This window comes from Antennarius striatus, chromosome 22, assembly GCF_040054535.1.
Source record: "Antennarius striatus isolate MH-2024 chromosome 22, ASM4005453v1, whole genome shotgun sequence".
In the NCBI taxonomy this organism is placed as follows: Eukaryota; Metazoa; Chordata; class Actinopteri; order Lophiiformes; family Antennariidae; genus Antennarius; species Antennarius striatus.
Genome location: NC_090797.1, coordinates 14,607,902 through 14,631,041, shown reverse-complemented (window position 1 = coordinate 14,631,041; position 23,140 = coordinate 14,607,902). Strand labels below are relative to the sequence as shown.

Below are 23,140 nucleotides of genomic sequence, written 5' to 3'. Positions count from 1 at the left end.
TGGTCAGTCTGAGGGGATAGAACTTTAGTATTTAGAGTAGTAATGAGATTTAAATGACCCCAGATGGAGATTATAAATTGCGATTTATGAACACTCTTTTAATGCACTTTTGGTGACAATGATGGAGATGAACTCTGACTTAATTGATGTTCCAAAAAAAAAAAAAAAGACAACTATTGAAAGAACCAAATAGAACGGCCATTTGATGAGTGCTGCTCAGTGGACACATGCTTCTGTGTTCAACTAGACCCTTCAGTCTGTAGGGGGTGCTGATATCTCACTAAATGTCTACATTCACCAGGAGGCAGCAGAATATTTCCTTGACTTCCTCTCCCAGATATCTTCCTTCATGAGGATCTGACGGTGAAGATCGGGGACTTTGGTCTGGCCACAGTGAAATCCCGTTGGAGTGGCTCCCACCAGTTTGAACAGCTGTCTGGGTCCATACTGTGGATGGTCAGTGTTGAGTCCTCCCAGTGATTTACTTCTGGTTCTGTTCAGACGAGTTCAGATGTGTGTTCTGTTCTCCCAGGCTCCGGAGGTGATCCGACTGCAGGACAAGAATCCCTACAGCTTCCAGTCGGATGTCTATGCCTTTGGCATTGTGTTGTACGAGCTCATGTCGGGGGCACTGCCCTACTCCAACATCAACAACAGAGACCAGGTAGGAGGACCTGGGCAATCCCTCATCTGGCTTCTGTCCACACACTGAGCGTACGGGGCCTACGCCTGTGTTTCCTTCTTTTCCAGCACATGTCATTTTGATTTGACTTTTCCTTCTGTTCAAGTGCACAACCTGTCCCCCATCCACATATCACTTCACATGACATGAAAAAGCTAAAAGAGGAGTTTGAAGAACGTAATGAACCCATATTCTCCATAACAACTGTGCCATGACACCCCATGATGTCTAAAGCGTAATGTACATAGAGACAATCAAAACATATCATGGAAAAGTTTGATCATTTTTGTCAGTTATTTAAGGAAGGAAAAACATTTTTATTACAGCCTACAATTATTAGCACGAGCAGGTCGCATTTCAAGGGCTAGACTAACAGCTAGAGCCATGAGCCGGAGGTGAGTTCAGCCCTCCATCCCCTCTGTCATCATGGGGAACGTGAACTCTCTACCGAATAAGTTGGACAAACTGACAGTGCTGTGCAGGACTGGACAGTGCTACCGGGAGACCAGCTTGTTTGTGTTCTCTGAGATGTGGATGACTGGCAGCGTGCCACCGGGACATGAACACCACCGGGCAGAAGAAAGGAGGTAGATTAATTATCTACACTAATGACAGATGGTGCCATCCGGGACATGTAACAGTGAAATCAACGCTGTGCAACGGGGATCTGGCGCTAACAGCTGTTAGCATCAGGCCCTGAATTTTCACACGTTTTTGTCCTCGCCCGCTATGTCCCCCCACGTGCGGACCCAGAGACTGCACGGGAGACCATCTGTGGGACCACCTCTGCTCTTCGGACCCGGCACCCGGAGGCGCTCGTCATTGTCACCGGTGACTTTAACCACGTTACCCTGGACTCATCTCTCCCCACAATGGTCCAGTGTGTAGACTGCCCCACACGGAAGAACAAGACCATCGATTGGTTCTACACTAATGCCAAGGAGGCATACACCGCCACCCCCCTCCCTCCACTAGGTAAATCAGACCATAACCTAGTGCACCTACAGCCCACCTACACCCCACTGGTGAAACGGCTGCCAGCAACAACACGGCAGGTCAGGAGGTGGTCCCCGGAAGCAGAGGAAACGCTGAGGGACTGCTTCCAGACCACCAACTGGGATGTTATTGTGGGCTCACATGGGGAGGACATTGAGGGGGTAGCTCAGTGTTTTACAGATTACATGAACTTCTGTGTGGACACCGTGGCCCCTGTCAGGACAATCAGGTGTTACCCCAACAACAAACCATGGGTAACCAAGGAAGTCAAGGCCGTCCTGAACAGGAAGAAGCGGGCGTTCAGGAGCAAGAACGAGGAGGAGATGAGGAAGGCCCAGCAGGAAGTGAGACTCTGCCTGAGGAAGGCCAAGGAGGCGTACGGGAGGAAGCTGGAGAAGCAGCTGGGGCGCAACCAGGTGCAGGAGGTCTGGAATGGGATGAGAACCATCACCAGACACAAGAAAAGGCCTCTCCTGCCCTGCAGACCATTCTGCCGATGCTCCCTCCTCCTGTGCTTCCTCTCCATCCATCCCTGCCACCCTCCTGAGCCAACTCCAAGAGCTGCCATTGACAACAGCTGGATTGACAACTTCACCAGGACCCCTTCATTCCACCACGACAGAGACCGTCATCACTGCAGACCAGGTGGCGTTAACTCTGCGGAGGCTCAGTCCCTATAAGGTGGCAGGACCGGATCAGGTCTCCCCAAGACTCCTCCGAGCCTGTGCTTTGGAACTAGGGGACCCCCTGCAGCGATTGTTCAACCTCAGTCTGCGGCTGGGGAGGGTCCCGTCACTGTGGAAGACCTCCTGCATCACCCCAAGAAAAGACGCCCTACTGAACTCAACGACCACTGACTGGTCGCTCTTACCTCCCATGTAATGAAGACCCTAGAGCGACTGGTTCTGGAGCTCATGCCTCCACAGGTGCAGGGTGCAATGGACCCTTTCCAGTTTGCCTTTCAGGCCAAGGTTGGGGTTGACGACGCTGTCATGAGGAGGCTGGCCTCCTTCAACATCTGTCCTAAGCTCCTTCTCATGCTCTATCAGTCCGTAGTCTCCAGTGTGCTGTCATACGCCATTGTGTGTTGGGGTGGGGGGGCCAGGAAAAGAGATATGGACCGTCTGAACAGACTCATCCACAGAGCAGGCTCAGTGTTTGGGCTGAACCTGGACTTTGTGGAGATATTTCTGGAGAGCAGGACCATGTCTAAAGTCAGGGCCATCATGAACAACACCAGCCACCCCCTACACACCACCTTCTCCCAGCAGAGGAGCACCTTCAGCGGCAGACTGCTGTCACACAGCACCCCCACAGAGAGGCTGAGGTCCTCCTTCGTGCCCCGTGCCATCAGGGGGTACAGTGACTCTCTCAGGAGGGGGGTGATGTCAGCACGCGATTGAATGGAGGGGAGATGGGATATCAGCAAGTGCTACAGTGTAGTGGGGCCAAGGTGTTGTGGTGCATACAGAGCTATTGGGATAATGATGTGTGTTACTATTTAAGAAGGATGTACCTTACCCACCAGGTGGGTCTCCTGCTGTTTATCACTGTTATTCTATTTTATACTCTTTGTTCTTTAGTATATGTACTGTTAGTGTTGTGTATATCTGTCAGTGTAGTGTATGTCTTGTGGTATGTTCTGTGTTTTCAGTGTTTCTTTTTTTCTCCTGGTGTTTATTTATTTATTATGTATGTTCTGAGCAGTGGATATGTGCAATAAATAAAGTGTCTGTCTGTCTGTCACATTAGTAAATTTCACGTTGCGTTTTCATGAATGAAAATTGTAGTTAATCTCTCAGTATCAGTCGACACTGCTGTGATCATGGTGAAGACAGCTGACTGGACAGTATCCAGAAGATATTCACTGACCCCCCCTCCCCTACAAGGAGCTAAAGCCGTGGCAGATCACTGCTAGAGGGGCTGCTTGTTCTGAGAACTGGATCAAAGCTTGTTCATGGAAAGTCGAGAAAAGGACAAAATGTGGTAGAAAATGTCCACAAGCAGCAGGGAGGACCTCTGGCTTGAGAAGATTATCCAGCAAAAATGATTCAAGAACCTGGAGGAGCTTCACCAGGAGTAGACTGAGGCTGGAGTCAGAGCATCAAGAGCCTCCACACACAGGAAATGGACTACAAGAGTCTCAACAAGCTGGTCCGGAACCACAGACAGGCTCACAAGACACTCAACGTAGGCTCAGAACTGGACCATTGCTCATTGGGCCAAAGTCATAATGAAGGAAATTTGGCATTTCACTCACAAACCCATGGACTGGAGGAGGAGTGGAGAGAGACAGAATCCAGGGTGACGAGTCCACAGTCAGTGGTGGTTTGATCCATGTCCTCTGCCGGTGCCGGACACTTTTGAACTGCAGCAGACTGCACTCGTCGCTCCAGCCCATCTTCTAACGTCCATCTTTTTGTCATAGATCATCTTCATGGTTGGCCGGGGTTACCTGTCTCCTGACCTCAGCAAGGTGCGCAGCAACTGTCCGAAGGCCATGAAGAGACTGATGGCCGACTGCCTGAAGAAGAAGAGAGAGGAGCGACCACTCTTCCCTCAGGTAAGACGACGTCCTGCTGATGCCTCCACTCAACCTCAGAGTCAGCATCAGAAGCTCTGGACGCTGACTGAAGAGACTGATGGCTGTCATGACCGCCGTTCTTTTCTGTCGGGTCGGTGAGGGTCCTGGGAGGTCTGTGTAGGTCGGCATGGGTCGGTGGGGTTCAGCATGGGTCAGCGGGGGTTGGTGAACCAGCAACCCCCTGGTCGCCGGCTGAAGCTCCAGTGGACTGAGTTGCTGCCGGCCCAAAAGATAATATATATAAAAGCTACTCATGATAAAATAAGACAACCATGGAGAAATGTGCTTGTGAAGTGCTGAGATGTTTCCAGTTGATGGGCTTCATCTTTAAACGGTTTCAAAATGCTGGATTTCCTCATTTATTTTAAAGTTAGCTTTCTGTGAATTTCACATATTTCCACCCAGTCCTCTTCCGTCTTTTTATGTGTCTGCCTCCAGAGGGCGCCAGTGGGCTCTAGTCACCACCACCCAACCACAGCCGACAGCTGGGACGGAGTCTGCGTCAGGTTGTGAATCACAGTCCACCCTCACTGAGACCCTCTGGCTGTGTTCTTTTCAGATCCTGGCGTCCATTGAGCTGCTGGCTCGCTCATTACCCAAAATCCACCGCAGCGCCTCCGAGCCGTCATTAAACCGAGCCGGCTTTCAGACAGAGGACTTCAGCTTGTATGCCTGTGCCTCACCCAAAACCCCCATCCAGGCTGGTGGCTATGGTACACACACACACACACACACACACACACACACACATACACACACAGCATGAATAAAACAGCAACTTGCAAATCATGCATATAAAACTGTAGAACCCCTCTCCGTGTCATGTGATCAGTGTGATCCAATCAGCGCTCCTCATGTTCTCTATCTGTGTTGCTCTCCAGGTGAGTTCTCTGCGTTTAAGTAACGCTGCAGAGCCAGTAGTGGTTCCTGTCCCTCCTCCACATAGTGGATCCATCATCACTGACTAGACATCACAGATCGGCTCCTCCCCTCATGTGTCCACCCGACGGCCTCGTCGGAGTCCTTCCAGCAAAATGCTGTGCAGCAGCAGCGTCACGCAATTAGAGGATGTTTTTTAAAGACCTTAAATTGGTGAAAAAATGAACAAAGATAATCCGAACCAAAAGAGATGGAGGGCACGCCCCACGCCATGGACAGTCGTCTGTGGACGAAGAAAGGAGAAGTGAGGGAAGACGGACGTGGAGCTGATTTTGGAGCCGGACTGCACTTTGGACAAGGGCAGAAAGTGCCCCGGGGGGGGCCCCGCGGGGGTAGGAAGGAACCCAGGCCTGCTTCTCAGAGGGGCTGGAGGTCCGACCCCGGAGGAGGATGACCTGACAGACACATCGATTTTCTCATCTGTTTATTTTTTCGATAGCCATGCCTTTGGAGCGTCTCCTCGTTTCTTTTGTAGCACAAGCTTCTTGGTTTTTGTTTTTTTTTTGGGCTAAAGCTTGACCAGAATCTGCAAATTCCAGTATTTGTCCGTCTTGTTTTTCCTGAACGAGTCTGACAGCCGTGTCCAGAGGGGGGGGTCGTGCTGCTGTCATCATGTTCCCACTGGTGACGCTGCGTGAACTCGTTCACTCCTGTCTGTTCGTGTTCTCGACTCGTGGCTTTTCTGTTGCACTCGGCCCCCACTGGGACCTCCACCCGCTGGTGGGGGGGAAGCAGCGCCACCTGCTGGAAGGACAGCTGATCTTCGGCTACTTCTTAAACCACCTTTACTTTCTCTGCACACACACACACACACACACACACACACACACACACCTCTTCCATTCCAGCGCACATGAAGGGTTGTAGGTTTTTATTCTAGCATTATTTGCCTTTTTCTGTACAGGCCGGCCTGCAGATACGACTTATTTATGGAAACGTTTCTGTTCATACATTTATTTTCAGAACAGCTTTATTTGATCCTTCTTCGAATGCTTTTGTCGTTTCAGTCTTTGTGACTCGCATATTTGCACTTTGTAGAGATTTATCGGAGCAAATTAGCGACTTGCCTTTTCCTTTTTCTTTGTTTTTAATTGAAAAATGAATCATAGCAAACGGAGCTGATGATCCAAAATTCACTTTCCATTCCATGAATCATGTGACTGTTTGACTGTGAAGACTCAGACTGAATAGAGGACTGCTTGATGGGTATCTGGACACAGATCCTGGGCACAGGAGAGTTGAAGGCCCTCTGACCGATCCAGACATGAGTTCGACTCCCCAACAAGTCTTTAAAGCCGTTGTGTCATCAGTAACATCCACAAGCAGGAGCGATGCGCTGAAGCAGGAAGGCCCTCTCTCTGCTGGCGACAGCACTTCCTGTCGTGTGGACATTTCACTCAGACTTTGTAACAGGAATGGAGTTCATAAAACATGGTGCAGATGGATTGTCACCTGGGCCATCTGAAGTAGAAATCGAGGAATTGCTTTTGATCAAAGAGTTTGTGTAAAATATTTTGGCCCGAATCTTTTACGAGCTCTTCAATCGTAACTCCAAATCCTGGCCTCAGAACTCATTATGATTTTTAAAACTGCTCCTAATATTCTTAAAAAGTCACCTTTAAGATGCTGAGTCAGCAAGTATTTCATTCCATCCCAGGTCTAGTTAAAGAAGTAAAAAGCTGGTTCCAGGTCTCCCAAGCGGTCTGCCTCCTCACACACACCTGTTTGGTTCAGGTGTGTGAGGTTCTCCGTGATGCATTATGACTGCTCTTATTCTAGTTGTAGATAGGTTTACACTCGGTGTTGTAGATTGCGCATCCTAGAATTAGGAAAAGTCAATCGATTTCTGTCATTGAATTAAAGATCTTGAATTAGTCTTTGTGACTCTCATGACTCTCATACTGAAGGTATTAGTTTTTAATTTAAGATTATTTGTTGTTCTATTATTAGACATATCTTCTGGATCCGTAATAGGAAGCTGTTTCATCATCATGTCTGATCAAACTAAAAGAAGGTTTTTGGACAATGAGGTAGTTCTGTTTCGCAGCATTTTCAAACCGTTTGGTGGAACACCATCACCACTGCTTCTGCTGCCCAATAGGAAGCCTTGCATGAACAACAACACAGAAATTCAGACTAGTCCTAGTGATGAGTGAGATACCTGCAGCTGTCTAGTATGCTTGACATATTCAATGTTGTGTCCACTGACTAACCTGAACTGTGTTTAATTTGGAGTTTTATCCCCATGACTCCTCTGGAGTTAATATCCGTCCAAATAAAATGTGCAACCGTTGATTGACTGCTCCATCCTCATCTCCTCTAACCAGGCCTGACAAAATTCAGAAGGAAATGTGTTTCTTGTTGGAGCCAGGAGAGGGTTTACCTTGATTGACGTAGAAATGTCTAACTTGACCATAATCTGCCTCAAAATCTGCACAATTCACCCCCTGACCCCCAACAACGGAACGTGTTTTACTGATCTGCTAGACTTCTCCAGACTTCTAGACTAGATCTGCTAGACTTCTCTAGGCTTCTAGACTAGATCTGCTAGACTTCTCTAGGCTTCTAGACTAGATCTGCTAGACTTCTCTAGACATGACGTTCTGCAAACATAAACAGACCAACAAACCACTGCAGGTTTTCCTCTGATGTGAAGTAATGAAACATGCTATAGGAAATGAACAGATGGTTAAAGACACAAACAGCATGTACCTCATTCATGTGTGCTCACTTGAGTGTCCCAGTGGTCAATCTTTCTTGGTTCTGATTGTTAATTTTTGAAGAAAGTTGGGTCCTTTTGAAGGTGACTCTTGTCCAAGCCAAGGCCATCTGTTTTCTTTCTGTTAACTGCAAAATTAACTTTGCAACCACAATGAAATGCAACACATGGGGCACGTCATGTGGACTTATGTCACATTCATTCTACAAATTTGATTCTTCAGATCCTGTCAGACTTCTGGTCTGTTTGGCTTCAGTGGTGAACGTGACTGTCTGGGGCTGACATTTGTCCAAACATCTCAGCTTCGTTCTCTGACGTGTTGTTTTGGAGGTAAAAGCATCAGCAGTGCGGGGGTCCTGAATGGTTTTGTTGCCCACTCGGGTACGACATGAACTGGTATCAGGTACCAGCCCCGCTCTGACCAGCACACAGGAGTGGTTATTGGTTCAGATCCTTTACATGACGGAAATGAAGTAGCGCTGTATTTATTTTCTATGGGAACTATCAGCAAAGTATCTGCCAGACAAAGTAGAACTTAAAGGCCACGCATTCAGCCCCTCCCTTCATGGAAACCCTTTTTGACATTCCCTCCTCCAGTTCCCTGCCTGCACCTTAAAGACAACTCCTTTCATGAAAAACTTAATGAAGACTTGTTTCCCACCTGTAAATAGTTGTACAAAGGAAATACTACTGGTTTGCTAGGAGGCATGGAAACAACAAATGTAACAAATGACAAAACGCTCAGAAGAGTCAAAGACTAAAAGACATTTTGAGAGGGAGACCCCTCTCCCTCCCCCACAGACAAATGTTTTGTTTGAGTGTAAAATTATTTAAGGCTGTATTATAATGAGAAAGAGCTTAATGTATTTGTTGTGAATATGAAAAACTGATATATTAAAGAAGTGCATGAAAATGATTTTGTCCCATGTCATTTGTGTTGGGTTGTACAAGTAATCAGGGCTGTGGCAGAAAATTCTGGTTCAATCTGTTCCAAACAGAAACAATACAAGTGTTATGAACAGTATTATGAAGATGAATGGATGGTCTTCCAAAGAGTTAACATGATTGACAAGAGGGTTACAATTACATTTTCCTTTATTTAGAACCTGATCTTAGAGCAGAGCTGTGTTTACCAGCCAGCTGGATGTCGTGCTTATATTCAGACTGTCAGTGAGTTTCCTCCTATGCATGAGAACATGATCAGATTGGAGTGACTCAAGATTTGGTCTGTTACGTCTAATGTCTGTCCCACACCAAACAAAAACTTCCAAAGTCTGTCATGATTTCTGTCAAATCCCCAGCAGAGCAGCAGCTGTAAGAACATATTCTCATCTCGTATCCCAAATTGCATCTCATAATCGTTTGTATTACACAGACAATTTAACTTTTCATTCGATGCCATTTAACAGCTGATGAATGCATCTCATTCTGGGCTATAACGTCATGAACTCTTGTAAGAATGTTGTGTGTGAGAGAGTGTGGAAACCAATCAAAGATGGAGAGGATGTGTTCAGCTGCAGAGCATCAGAATGGGTGAAGATCTTTTTAATGTAGTCATAATGAGGTCAACAGCTTATGTCATCCTAGCAGTGTGTGTGTGTGTGTGTATGTGTGTTTTAGTGTAAGACATAGAGGGGATGATGGTGTCAAGAGACAAAGCTAATCATTCTAGATGTATTATCTCTCTCTCACACACACGCACACACATCTGGCTTTACCCTGTAGAGTGTCTATTTGTGGGGTCAAATCTACTTGCTGTTCATTGTTGGTTAGAGCCTGTAACCAAGCAAACCCCGCCTCACTGGTAGCAACGACCGCTAACGTTGTTCACTTCATTATTTTAATATTACTCAGTCAATTTGGAGACCATCATAACCACTGTTGTAAATAGTGTTGTAAAAAAACAGCATTGGTTCCAGCGGGGGGCTTTGAGCCTGACAGACACTCAACAGCCAGAGGGAAAACCTTTTCCCTCCCAAAGAACACTTCAGTGTGGAAATTTTTATTTTTGCTTTCATGTTCCTGTCAAGAACAAACTGCAACAAAACACAAAGCACCTTCACTTAAAATAACATATATCCATTTTCATTGTCAATAATCGTCTCGTCTACGGAAGCTTGTCCGCCTCGAGGGGTCACAGGTCTGCTGGAGCCTATTCCAGCTGGCTTCAGGTGGGAACCCTGATGCGTTGCCAGAATATCACAGATTAAGAATAACAATTACTGTAAAGGACCAACTAAGGAGGGAAGGTTACAATTCTGGTATCACCAACCTGAACATGGAGTGAAAACTAGTCGCCACTCATGAATGCATGTCTGTTCACCCTGACACAAGCAGCGTCCGTCGCTATAACTGTCCTAATGTCACATTAAAGCTGCTGTCAGCTATGCAGTGAAGGAAAAATATAAGGGATGCTTCCAGATTTCTCATTTTCATTTTTGTAGCCAAACAGCATAGGATGGTGGTGTGTAGGATGACTCAGGTGGTGAGGAAGACTCAGGTGGTGAGGAAGATGAAGAGGACAAAGACAGAGCAGAAGACGAAATGGTGGAAGCTGAAAAAGGAGGAGTGTTGCATGACTTTAAGGAAGGAGTTAAGACAGGTGGTCAGGAGGTGCTTCCAGATGACTGGACAACTACAGCTAATGTGATCAGGGAGACAGGTAGGAGAGTACTTGGTGTGTTATCTGGAAGGAAAGTAGATAAGGAGACTTGGTGGTGGAATGAGGAGGTACAGGAGTGTATACAGAGAAAGAGGTCAGCTAAGAAGAAGTGGGACACTGAGAGGACTGAGGAGAGTAGACAGGAGTACAGGGAGATGCAGCGTAAGGTGAAGGTAGAGGTAGCAAAGGCCAAACAAGAAGCTTATGATGACTTGTATGCTAGGTTGGACAGTAAGGAAGGAGAGACTGATCTATACCGGTTGGCAAGACAGAGAGATAGAGATGGGAAGGACGTGCAGCAGGTTAGGGTGATTAAGGATAGGGATGGAAGTCTATTGACAGGTGCCAGTAGTGTGATGGGAAGATGGAAAGAGTACTTTGAAGAGTTGGTGAACGTGGAAAATGAGAGAGAACAAAGACTAGAAGAGGTGACTGTTGTGGACCAGGATGTAGCAAAGATTAGTCAGGATGAAGTGAGGAGGGCACTGAAGAGGATGAAGAGTGGAAAGGCAGTCGGTCCTGATGATATACCTGTAGAGGTATGGAAGTGTCTAGGAGAGGTGGCAGTAGAGTTTCTGACTGGGTTGTTCAACAGGATCTTAGATAGTGAGAAGATGCCTGAGGAGTGGAGGAGAAGTGTGCTGGTGCCCATTTTAAAGAACAATGGAGTTGTGCAGAGTTGTGGCAACTACAGAGGAATAAAGCTGATGAGCCATACAATGAAGTTATGGGAAAGAGTAGTGGAAGCTAGACTAAGGGCAGAAGGGAACATTTGTGAGCGGCAGTATGGTTTCATGCCAAAAAAGAGTACTGGGATAGGCTCCAGCTTCCCGTGACTCGCTACTGCGGATAAAGCGGTTAAGAAGATGAATGAATGAATGAATGAATGAGGACATGAAGGTAGTTGGTGTGAGAGAAGAGGATGCAGAAGACAGGGTTAGATGGAGGCAACTAATTTGCTATGACTACCCCTTGAAGGGAAGAGCCAAAAGGAGAAGAAGTAGAATAACAAGAATTGAGATCAACTAAAGGGGTTTCAGAAGTGCTACCAACCACATTGACTTCAGTATTTTTTTCATTGAAATTGAGAAAATTCAGTGACATCTAGGTTTGAATGTCACGTAAACACTTAAGGAGCAGCTCAAGACTATAGAAGTCTGACTTCTTAGAGAGACATATATCTGACTATCATCATTATAACAATGAAAAAAAAAGCCATATTTTCTTATATTTGCACCAAGTGGGAGTAAGTATAGGGAAAATAACAGAGGGCCAAGCACAGAGCCCTGTGGTACCCGACACAAGAATCAAGGCTGACACAGAACGTTTGCTGAGATAAATATGATTTAAACCATTTGAGTGCTGCGCCACGAATGTTCAACCACTGCTCCAAATAAGCAATCAGAATATCATGGTCCACTGTATCAAAGCTGCGGTCAAATCAAAGAGTACAACACAGTGGCCAGAGTCAGTCAGTCATTTTCATATTACCACCACTGTATCCGCCGCAGTGGGTCAAGGGGAGCCAGAGCCTATCTCGGCCGCATAGGGCGTGAGGCGGGGGACACTCCGGGCATGACGCCAGTGCACACGGAGCCACACAAAGACATACAACCATGCACACACACACATTCATTCCTACGGGCAATTTGGAACGGCCAATCAACCTGAAGCGCACGCTTTTGGAGGTGGGAGGAAGCCGGAGAACCCGGAGAGAACCCACGCAAACACGGGGAGAGCATGAGAACTCCGCACAGAGCGGGACTCGAACCCGGGTCCACCGTGTTGTGAGGCGGCAGCGTTACCCACGGCGCCACCGAGTTTGTCGCCAAAAAGATTTCATTAAAAACTTTTCAAAAGTGCAGATTCAGTGCTGTGCAATGGTTTTAAACCAGACTGGAACATCTCTAGATTATTAAGTTCATTTAAAAAGTCCATGAGTAGAGAGTACAAGATCTTTTCTAAGATTTTAGAAAGGAAAGGCAGTTTAGAGATGGGTTTAAAATTCGTCATTATCGTGGGATCCAGCTCAGGTTTTTAAGCAGTGGTTGAACAACTGCATGTTTAAAATTGGCAGGAACCACTCCAGATGACAAACTGCTATTAATAACTGCAAGAAAAGATGGACCAACAGCCTGGAAAACTTTCTTAAAAACTTGTGGAGGAACAGCATCCTCAGGCGAACCAGAGAGATTAACAATCTCCTGAACAAAGGGCAGGGTCACAGCTTCAAATGTATTGAACACTGTAGTGCAGGAGACTGAGATTGATGGGACACTGGAAGGAGGTGAAACAAGTGCTCTGGCAGAAGACACTTGACACATAAAAACGTTAAGAAACGTTTCACACAGTGCAGGAGAGGCGTCGGTTCCAGCAGTCGGTGGTAGATGATCACTTTAAACAATATATGAGGTGTGTGTGAGTTCGAAACAACAAGGTCAGAAAAATGTTGTCTTTTGCCGTCCTTCACAGAGTTTTTATAATTATGCCAACCATCCCTCAATATTTGAAAAGAAACTGTCCTTTTTCCCTTTTCGTTCTGCTCTTCTACACTCCTGTCTGACGACACGGGTTGTTGCATTCAGCCAGGGCTCCGATAGTTTTATGTCGTTTATTCTTTAAAGGGGGCTGCAACATCAATGGCAGTCTGACAAGTTCTGAGAAACCAGGAGTTTCCGTATGCTTATACATTGATTCTGGAATTGCACACCTCTGTCCAAAACCTTCCAAGAAGAAAGCAGCAGTGGAGAGGTTAATAACTCGACATCTGCGAGTAGACGCACAAAATTTAACTGTGTGAACGCGAACATCAGCTTCAAACAGTACAGTATGTGTCAGTCCCAGAACAGACTGAACATGATTAAAAGAATCTATGATGTTTAGAAAGTCTTGTGCCAAAGGGTTTTTAGGGCAGCACACACGAATGATAAAAATCCCCAACAATCAGGATGTGGTCATATTTTGGCATAATATCAGCCAGGAAATCTAGATCCTGTGACGTGAAGAAATTGTTAAGAATAAATGACGTATTTCTAATAAGTCAGGCCAAACCTAGCAAGACCTAGCAAGAACCGCTAGCAAGACCTAGTGGGTCGGGCCGAGCAGAGTGGCTGCAGGTTCCCCAGATTTACTCCATGCCAGCGGATATGAAATTGTTGACTTCAGTTCTCAGCTCTAGCAGGGTCTACAGCTGAGATCATCCACCAGTAGAGCGTTAACAGTGTAGAAATAAAATGTGTCCAGAATAAAGTCCGCTTATTTGTTCTGTGTTGTCTTCAGGGTTGCTGTTCCCCAAACCCAATCAGGCAGCAGGTTACTAAAGCAGAGCGGTCCCTGCAGAGACAATTACACGGCCAGTCCTGTTTGATTTCAGACAGTCAGTCCAGGAGGTTTCCAGGCTTTCTCCTAGAAACATCTGACAAAGATGTGAAAACTGTCACAGAAACTACATGAAAACCCATTGAGTGTTTTAGATTGCCAATCATTTATTTCAATTTGATTATATTTCACTTAATCACAGTTCATGCAACGTTTCGTCGAGGCTCTTTCCTACAACAAGCAGTTTCTTCTGTCCCTGTCTGAAAGAGTAGAATTCCAGAAGATACAACATCCATTGTTAGTTAGTCGGTTTAGTTTGTTTGAAATTGTGGCAAGTGTCATGGAATTCAACTTAACCCCAAACTAGACCATTATCGCTGCCAGGTTTTCTAAAATCAAGATGTTTTTAAATAAAACATAATAATTAGTCCAACTGAAGAGACAGAATAATGTCCATGTTCACATTTGTTTGTGAAATGGAATATAGATACAGGAACTTTCTCTATGAAGCAACATGTAACACCTAGCATTACACAAGTCTATAAAAAAAATAACAGAAAGACCTTAAAATTTAAATAAAGTAGAACATCTTTAAATCATACACTAACATATATACAAATTGACAAAATCAAATAAAAGTTCAGAATTTAACCAGTTAGCAGACCTGATTGGTAACACTGGTCGAATGGATACAGAAAGCAATTGGTAAAAGTAGTGGCTAGGGTTAGGTGTGTCTACACAGAGATCTGCCTTCTGTCCCTCAGTGGATGGCGTAGTGTCAGATGGTCAGCGGTTTCATTCCCTTCCCCGGAGGTTGAGAACTTTAAGTCATGTGTGTGAATGGCTGTTGGTCCTAATGATCTGTCACATCACTCCCTGGTGCACTGACATCGAGCATGCGGTGATGCTTTCAGCCTACATCAGATTTCAGTACCTGCATTTAGGATTTGTTTGTCTGGGACATGTTGTGAATACTGTAGCTGAGTTTTGGACGTATTTTTCACTTAATTCCTTTTAGTTACTTGACATACATGTCACATTCATGCTAAATATTTGAACTGCACTTCTTGTGCCTGCACGGAAGTCATCCTCACACTGAACTGCTGAAACTGCAATCATTGTTGTTGTTTTTTAGTATTAGTATTAGTATTTAGTATTAGATGGATGACCGCCCTCCAGAGCCTGGGTCCTGCCCGGAGTTTCTTTCTCAATGAGGGAGTTTTTCCCTGCCACCATTGCTTATGCTTCCTCTGGAGGGCATTGTTGGCTTTCTATCTGTAAAGCACTTTGAAATGTCTTCTGATATGATTCAGCGCTATATAAATAAAAGTTGATTGATTGATTGATATTAACACACTGCAAATGACGTTACTAAAGGTAACTTTATAAGGCATTATGGAAAAATATGTCAGTTTTATTTTACTGACCAAACAACATGACAGATAAAACCAGTGTAGGCTACTAACGAAAACCGAGCCACATCTAGAGTTCATGTTGGTTTTTGGCCTTTTCATTTTAAAAATGGGGCAGGAAGATGAACATTTATCAGAAGCGAACAGCAATAGAGATTGAAAAACAAATGTAATATGGGGCTGATGTTCTTGCAGTAGCTCTGAACACATTTCAGGTCAGAGACAATCTTCTGGTCCCCACCAAAGTGGAGGCGTGTCAGCTACAGAAAGACCTGATCTGGTTGATGGATGGAGCTCCAGCTTTACGCTATCTGCCTTCCTGTCAGCGTCTCAGAAGTACTGCACAGAATCCCCCCCTCCATTGTTAACAACAAGCATTTCATTCATGTTATAAGAAACATTTCCTACTGGTCCACACACAGGAACCACAGCAACAATCCTAGCATAGAGATGGACCTGGATCCAGTTTGCTGTGGTTCTCCAATGTTTCTAGCTCATGTTCAGGCACTAAAACACAAGTCCAAAACTTCAACAGTTCCGATTTAGTAGCTGAAGCTCCAGCTCATGTCTCTGGATGCGACTAGTCCATCTTTAATCCACACTGATGCCAGGTTTTGCTGGCAGCTGGCAGTGATGCAGATGGGAGGGACTGAATGGGGATTGGATGCTTCCTGGTTATCGGGCCAGGGGAGGATGGAAAGAAAGAATTTCATTCTTGTGGGTTACCATGGGACCCAGACTATAGTCGCTCACAATCATCCACTCTGTGTGCTCCACACACTCCATCATGTCACCACAATATATATGTTGTCTTGTTTTATGATGTGATGCATTGGGATTGTGTTGCAGATGTACTGCAGGCTGAGGAGCAATCAGCTCTCAAACTGCTTCTGGAGCAGCTGTTTCTTGGTGTAATCATCCATGAAATGAAAGCATTACACCATTCATTTAAATTAATCTTAGTACAATCCCATTTTTCACAACAACTCAGACATTTTATAAAAGAAAAAAAAAGTATGATCATTTGCAAAACTTTGAAGCTGTCAAAATGAAATAATAATGACATCCAGATGTTAATTTCGAATACAAACATTTACAGGGTTTTATTCTTCCGATCAGCAACTATTTATCAACTATTTAAGATATTCAATTTAGTGCATTTTACAATGTAAGAAAGTTGAGCATAATTAAGTTATCATGGGTGTGGCTCTCTGACACAATTCAAGTTTGTCACGTGGCCCCTTGTAAAAATGTATTGCCCACACATGGTCTAAGGTCACTGAGAAGGGTCAACGTGTCCCAGGACCTGCTTCTGTCCTTCTACAGGTGTTCTGTGAAGAGCATCCTAACCAAAAACATCCTGGTGTGGCTCTGGAAATGGTCAGGAAGTCAGCACAGAGCATCATGGGAGTCGAGCTGTCCTCTCTGTGGGACATCTACAACACCAGATGTCCACGCAGGGCCACAAGCATCACCGGTGACAGTTCACACCCTGCCACAGTGTGTTCTCACTGCTGCCCTCTGGGAAGATGTACAAATCCATCAAGGTTCTGACCTGTAGACTGACCAACACGTTTTACTCAAACACTATCATAGTACTGATCACAGTGCTTTGACAGTAACTGATGACAACGCTGTTGGAGCATTTTTCTGACCATGTCCTCCATGCAATGTGTCTATTCCCACTGCTGCTCTCAAGTCCTCTGCTGCACAGACTGTACGTACTTACATTCTTGTCGACTCGTTGGAAATACAGTACGGCCTCGGCCATTCGCACATCAACGCTCGCGACTTCACCTTATTGCGGATTTTTGGTAGGCAGTCATGTGATACTGGACGCGCATTCTATTGGCTGATGGCATCCAGAAATGTGCTTGGTTCCATAAGTCTCGGACACAAAAGTGCTCTAAACAGTCTATCAGAGTGTGGGAAAAGGTAATACAGATAGAAGGTGGTTTTATATCAGTATGGGGAGGGTTCATTAACGTTTAAATTACCGTAAATAATAAGAAATAGTTTGTCTCTCGATCACGGAATTCATTAATTGTGTGTGGTTCCTGGAGCGCTTTAACCGCAAAGAACAAAGGCGCACGTACGTATATCCATATAGTTACCTTGTTTATGTGTGTACTGTTTTTTATACTTGTTTTTTGTACCGGAGTTTTGCACAAAGAGTTGTCTTTAAATTTAATTGTAAAGCTGTGTATGATGACAATATTTGAGGCGGCAGTAGCTCAGTCCACTAAGTCTTCGACTGGGGACCAGACGTCGCCCGCATTGGGCAAAAACTGGCAGTGGGAGGTGTCAGTTCACCTTCCAAGCATTGCCGAGGCACCCTTGAGCAAGGGGCCGTCCCCTTTATAAGCTGCTCACCATGATGGAGTTGCCTGCCACTCTAACCCCACACCCCCACCCCACTGCATGCCTATGGTCCCCTTGTGTGTGTGTGCTACAGGCCTGTACACACTATATATACAGTATGTGCATCTAATAACCAATGTGTGTAGAGTGGACTAATAATTTACCTATGCGGATCACTGTAGTTAATTAAAATTAAAATTTGAAAAAAATATAAATAAAAAAGCACTCTTTCTGTTCTATTCTTGTCTTGGGCACCCTGGTGGTGGCAGACGCTGCCTCCTCTTGGTCTCTGGGGCCTTATGTTTCTTGGCTCCCCCCATGGCTCTTCAGGTGATGGCTTCCGGTTGCTCCTAGCTGCCCATGGTTGGGGGTACTCTACTAGCATGTCTCTGCTGGGTACTGGTAGCCTCTCTGGGTGTTGGTTTCCATCACACATGCATGTTGGTTCAAGACTTACCAGCTTCTGTCTAGTTCAATTATTGAGAACCGTTGGGTTCCGTCAGAATGTGATGAGTCTCTCTTCAGACATCGCAATCTCTGCCCTCTGTTTTCCTTTTGCACTGTTTTCCATTGATGTCCTATCCCATACTGTCAGGACCTCCACTAATCTGTTCTTTTATAACATTGGTATTAAGGTATCAGTTGGAGAAATGCCGAGGGTTACCTGTACATCAAGAGGAAGGCAAAGGAAGTGGTTTGAAAGGCTGCACATGTGAGTCTGACAGCAAACGTGTGGACTACCTTGAATGTGGAGGCCTATCTTTACTTGACATGCACTATATCACAAACAAGGATACCCAAAGTACCACCTTGCTAAGTGTGAAATATTTTCCACTCAGTGACACAGCTGACTTAGCCCAGGTGGAAGAGTAGGAGAGCGAGCGTAAATTGAGGGGCTTGGTCACAGATGCTGTGTCCAACATGACAGCCCTTACAAGGTCACTGCAGGTCGGGCACAGCATCTGTGTCACCTACCCTCTCCGTTTAATAGTGTGTAGGTCATTTGACCAACTCCCTATGCTTGAAGACATATGAGTAAAATCAAGGAAGATTGTAACATACTTCCAGCCCACTACTACTAGAATAGATTGTTTATGTCACATGAAGGAGTGAATGGATGGGCCAAAAACTGGTGGAAGTAGAAACACAAAGGCGTACCACCCTAGTTTTGTCACAGTTATGCCATCTCATGTCACAGACCTTTTGTCACTCAGTGAGAAAACTGATTCCACAGTGGCCTGGTGGAACTGACCACAATGAAGTCTGAGGAGAAATACTGTATGTGTCACTGACCTGTCAATAATACCTCACACAAAGATGCTCATCCACAGCATGAAGCCTCAAATTTACAGACTGACCCAGCCAGACTGTTAGCTGACAGCCTAATCTGTGACTCAAAGAACATCTGGCCAAATTAAGACTCTGAGTGATGATGCTGGCAAGTCCTGGGGTTCCACAGCCAGCCAAAAGCAAATGAGCCAGCAAAATAGTCTCCCCTAGGAGGATTAGTAAAGTTGATTTCATTTTCACATTATTTCATTTCATTTCATTTCATTTCAAATGATTCCGGACGGAGTGTGCCAATGTAGTCACACTGCAAGATATTCCTCCACAGACGCCTCCATCAGACACCCGGGGGTGCAGTGGCATCATGGGTGGCCAATGGACTGGTTGGTCTTCCAGATTCTAGGAGTTGGTGGAGAGAGGGATGATCTCTATGCATACCCTATGCAGAGATCAGGAAAACATTTTCTTAATAGACCGCCTTTCAACATTCCATATTATGCTTCTTTTAATTCATGTGACTCAGCTGCCAGATGTCCAACTACACTGTAAGTGAAATGTCTTGCCTCAAAGTGATCCCTGGTCCTCAATATTTGTGATTGAATATGGTTAAAATCACTTCCGTTCTGAAACGCTCAGTGTTAATGGGCGTGATGCGAGCTCTCTGTCACCACACGGTCTCATTGTGGTCATGGAAAATGAGAGATTGTGGATAACACGGGAGCTAAGGTTACGCAAACTCATGAAAAATGGGATTTTTATCAGTAAAACCAAGCTGTTCTCTCTCTTGTATTCTCGTGTGTGTGTGTGTGTGTGTGTGTGTGTGTGTGTGTGTGTGTGTGTGTGTGTGTGTGTGTGTGTGTGTGTGTGTGTGTGTGTGTGTGTGTGCACACGCAGCTCTCCGATCACTTAGAAGAGCTAGAGCTGCTTTCATTCACCAAAAAACAGACAATTTTTCTGAATTAGTAATTAATGTGTTACTAGTTATGTGTTCACTGTGATGCTGGGGATAGCCTCAGGCGGACACACACACACACACACACACACACACGCACGCACGCACGCACACACACACACACACACAGACACACACACACACACACACACACACACACACACACACACATACACACACACCAGGCTGAAGCATCACTAACTAGTTAGCCAAATGCTAGCTGATTTCAACAGCGTGTGAGGACCTTTCACTGTGTAGCTCTGAGCCAGGTGGTGATCACACACTGGTACCAGGGGAGGCTGTGTTGGGACTGAAGACATAATCAGACGTGCGATTTGCTGGTTCAACTTCACAGCTGACGGAACTCCAGAGGCGTCCTGGTTCTTCAGACGAGGACCCACCAGTTCCAAGTTCAAGCAATGTTGTCATGTTTGGTTTTCATGTCTTCCTATCATGATTATCAATCAAATTTCTTCTGTAATTGATTTCCCAGAGAGACGTGGCAGTCAAATGCTTTGGATACAATTCATGGTTGCGTTTAATTTTTCCATTTGCAGTTTCAATAAGGGCAGACTGGTTAAGTGAAGTATTCAAGCTTTTTCCGAACAACGTTGATGTTGGATATATCTGTTGCTCGTTATGGCCAAATGAGCCATTTTGAATAAAGGATCTGGGCCAGATAAGCCATTTCATGAATGGTCCCGGACCGGGTCTGCGCCAGGTCAGCCGCTTTATGAACGGATCTGGATCGGCTCCACTCCCGATCTGCTTTGGGTCCGCGGGCCTTGCCCGCTCCGGGTCCGTCGTCTTGTGCAAGTGGACTCCATTCCGGGCCCGGTTCACGGATCCGTGGCGGAGCCGGTGGTGGATCCGTGGCCGTTCCGGGATGGAGTGAAAAGGCTATCTGGGTTAGCTGTATATTTCTATCTATCACTACTACTTGAAGCTTTGTTTGAGGGAACCTGACACAAGCATTTCATTGCCTGCAGCTGCTCCACGTGATTGCTGTACATGTGGAATGCAAATCATTGATTGATTAACTGATTGAGATGGTGATATATGTAAACAAGGCTGACCGAGTGTGAGAGGTGGCTGTGATGGAATAGTGTGAGAGATAGGTTTGGTACCAGAGCTTTCTAACGGTCCGTCAGCTGTGAGAAACAATCAGAGGCGGCTCCGGGTGCTTGGCAGCTAACAACCCCTCGCCTACATATCAGTGTTATTCGTGCTTTTACACTTTATAAAACACTTTTGTTCACAAATGTAATGTATAATGTAAACCATATATTACATTACATTACACTACTGCAGTGCATTTTGTTGACTTCAGGTCAAGTACAGTACACTAGCTGTTTCCCTTTATTAAAGTTTTCAGACCAAGGTTACCTTTACGAAGCAATTACCATTCAAACCATTAGTTACATTGAAATTTACAAGTATGCAAAAGCATTTTTTTTCTGGAAGTGATTAATTTCTCCTTAAAAAGCTGTTCTTTGTCTCCATATTTCAGGGTTTAAATCAGACGAACTTCTGAATCATGTCGGAAGAACAGCATCCACTATCCCAATTAGCTGATAGCTGAACGGCCCTGTGGGGGATTTTCAGATAATAAAGATTAGATAGAGCATGATGTTGGAAGCAGTGGGTGACGTGTGTCCTCCAAGACCTTCAGTCTGTTTTGTAACTGTTCTGCATGAGTGAGGAGGAAGTGTAAAAGTGTGACGTGTTACTCTGAATGCTGATCATCTGACAGTAGTATATTTGCCCCACACACACACAGACACACACACACACACAGACACACACACACACGTACACACACACACACACACACACACACACACACACACACACACACACACACACACACACACACACACACACACACACACACACACACACATTCTTTTAACTCACTATCTCATTTCTATTCGGAACACTCGTCGTTCCTGGTGGGTCAAAGCCCCAATTGTGTGCAGCGCTGATGAAGGCAGATATTACTTGACTTCAAGAGGGAAGAGGAGGCGCCCTGTGGGCTGACACCACGGCAGCCTACCAACGGCAGCACAGCACTGTTTTCAGCGCTAGAAGGTGGGATGCAAGTAGGGGTTGGGATGGAAAGAAGTGGGGGCATCCTATGCAGCAACCAAAACACAATCATTCCAGTCTGCTGCATGTTGCCTGTTCACCTTCGCCTGCCTGCCTCGACTCCTTACCTCCTGGCGACTCACCTGCTCTGCCTAGTCATCTGGTCCACCGTCTAGCAACATTCCTTTGTTAAATAAATCTCTTTTTCCCTTACCTGACATGCTTCGCATTTGGGTTCTACAGTAAACCATGACAGAACGAACTGGCCACATAGACCCAGCGGAGACACATCCGGATTGTGACCACCTAGCCCTTGCTAATCAAGTAGTCTGTCTTGGACAACATGAGCAGCTGCTGCATAGCCTATTGGAGTCAGAAGACTTAACAAGCCCAGATTTTACAGCTCAAGTCCATGATCCAGGAACTTGCCGGCAAACTCTCCACATCCAGTATTCAAGGTCAGCCTGTACCACTTCAACCTCAAGCTTCTGCTGCACCTCAGTCTTCACCTCCACCCTCCAGAGAAGTGCACATTCCGGACCCTGATCATTATTCAGGTGACATTTGGTTTAGTCTTTCGTCTAAACCAAATACTTACGCCTCTGATAATTCCAAAGTTGCTTTTATTATGGAACTATTATGGAACTTATTATGGAACTCCATGGGACGGCGCTAGATTGGGTAGCTGTAAAATGGCAAAGTCAACCGGAGATTCGCTACGATTATTTAACTTTTGAACAAGAGCTGAGAAATATGTTTGACCACCCGGTCCAGGGAAGAGAAGCGTCTAAGAGACTATTCTCAACTACCCAGGGAACTTGCAGTGTGGCAAAAGTATCTGTTAAATTCCTGTCACGGTTTGGTGTTTCTTTGCTGGTGTGTGGCAGGAGGAGAGGCCAAACTTGTGGTTGGAGCCTCGGCTCCACACCTGTGTCTGGTCTCCACACCTGGACTTGATCAGGGTGATTAACATGAGGCTTTTTAAGTTGGGTTCTGTCTGTGTTCTTGGCCAGTTCGTTTTGTAGCCCTGTGTTGTTTCTGTCTATGTTTTGTATCTTTGCTTACATACATGGGGGCGGCAGTGGCTCAGTGGTAAAGCGGGCGGTAGAGCGGGTCGTCCTATGATTTAAGATCGGCGGT

General features: G+C 45.5%; 1 protein-coding gene across 2 annotated transcripts in view; it reads left to right on the top strand.

Moving 5' to 3' along the window:
* Positions 1-8,822, top strand: part of braf (B-Raf proto-oncogene, serine/threonine kinase) — a 35,855-nt gene extending 27,033 nt beyond the window's left edge. For both annotated transcript variants that reach the window (XM_068306419.1, XM_068306420.1), the window contains 5 exons: positions 338-456; positions 533-664; positions 4,107-4,241; positions 4,822-4,975; positions 5,144-8,822. In XM_068306419.1, the coding sequence (XP_068162520.1) occupies positions 338-456; positions 533-664; positions 4,107-4,241; positions 4,822-4,975; positions 5,144-5,166 (563 nt within the window). In that variant the 3' untranslated portion in view covers positions 5,167-8,822. The remainder of the gene's footprint in view (positions 1-337; positions 457-532; positions 665-4,106; positions 4,242-4,821; positions 4,976-5,143) is intronic.
* Positions 8,823-23,140: the final 14,318 nt, after the last annotated feature.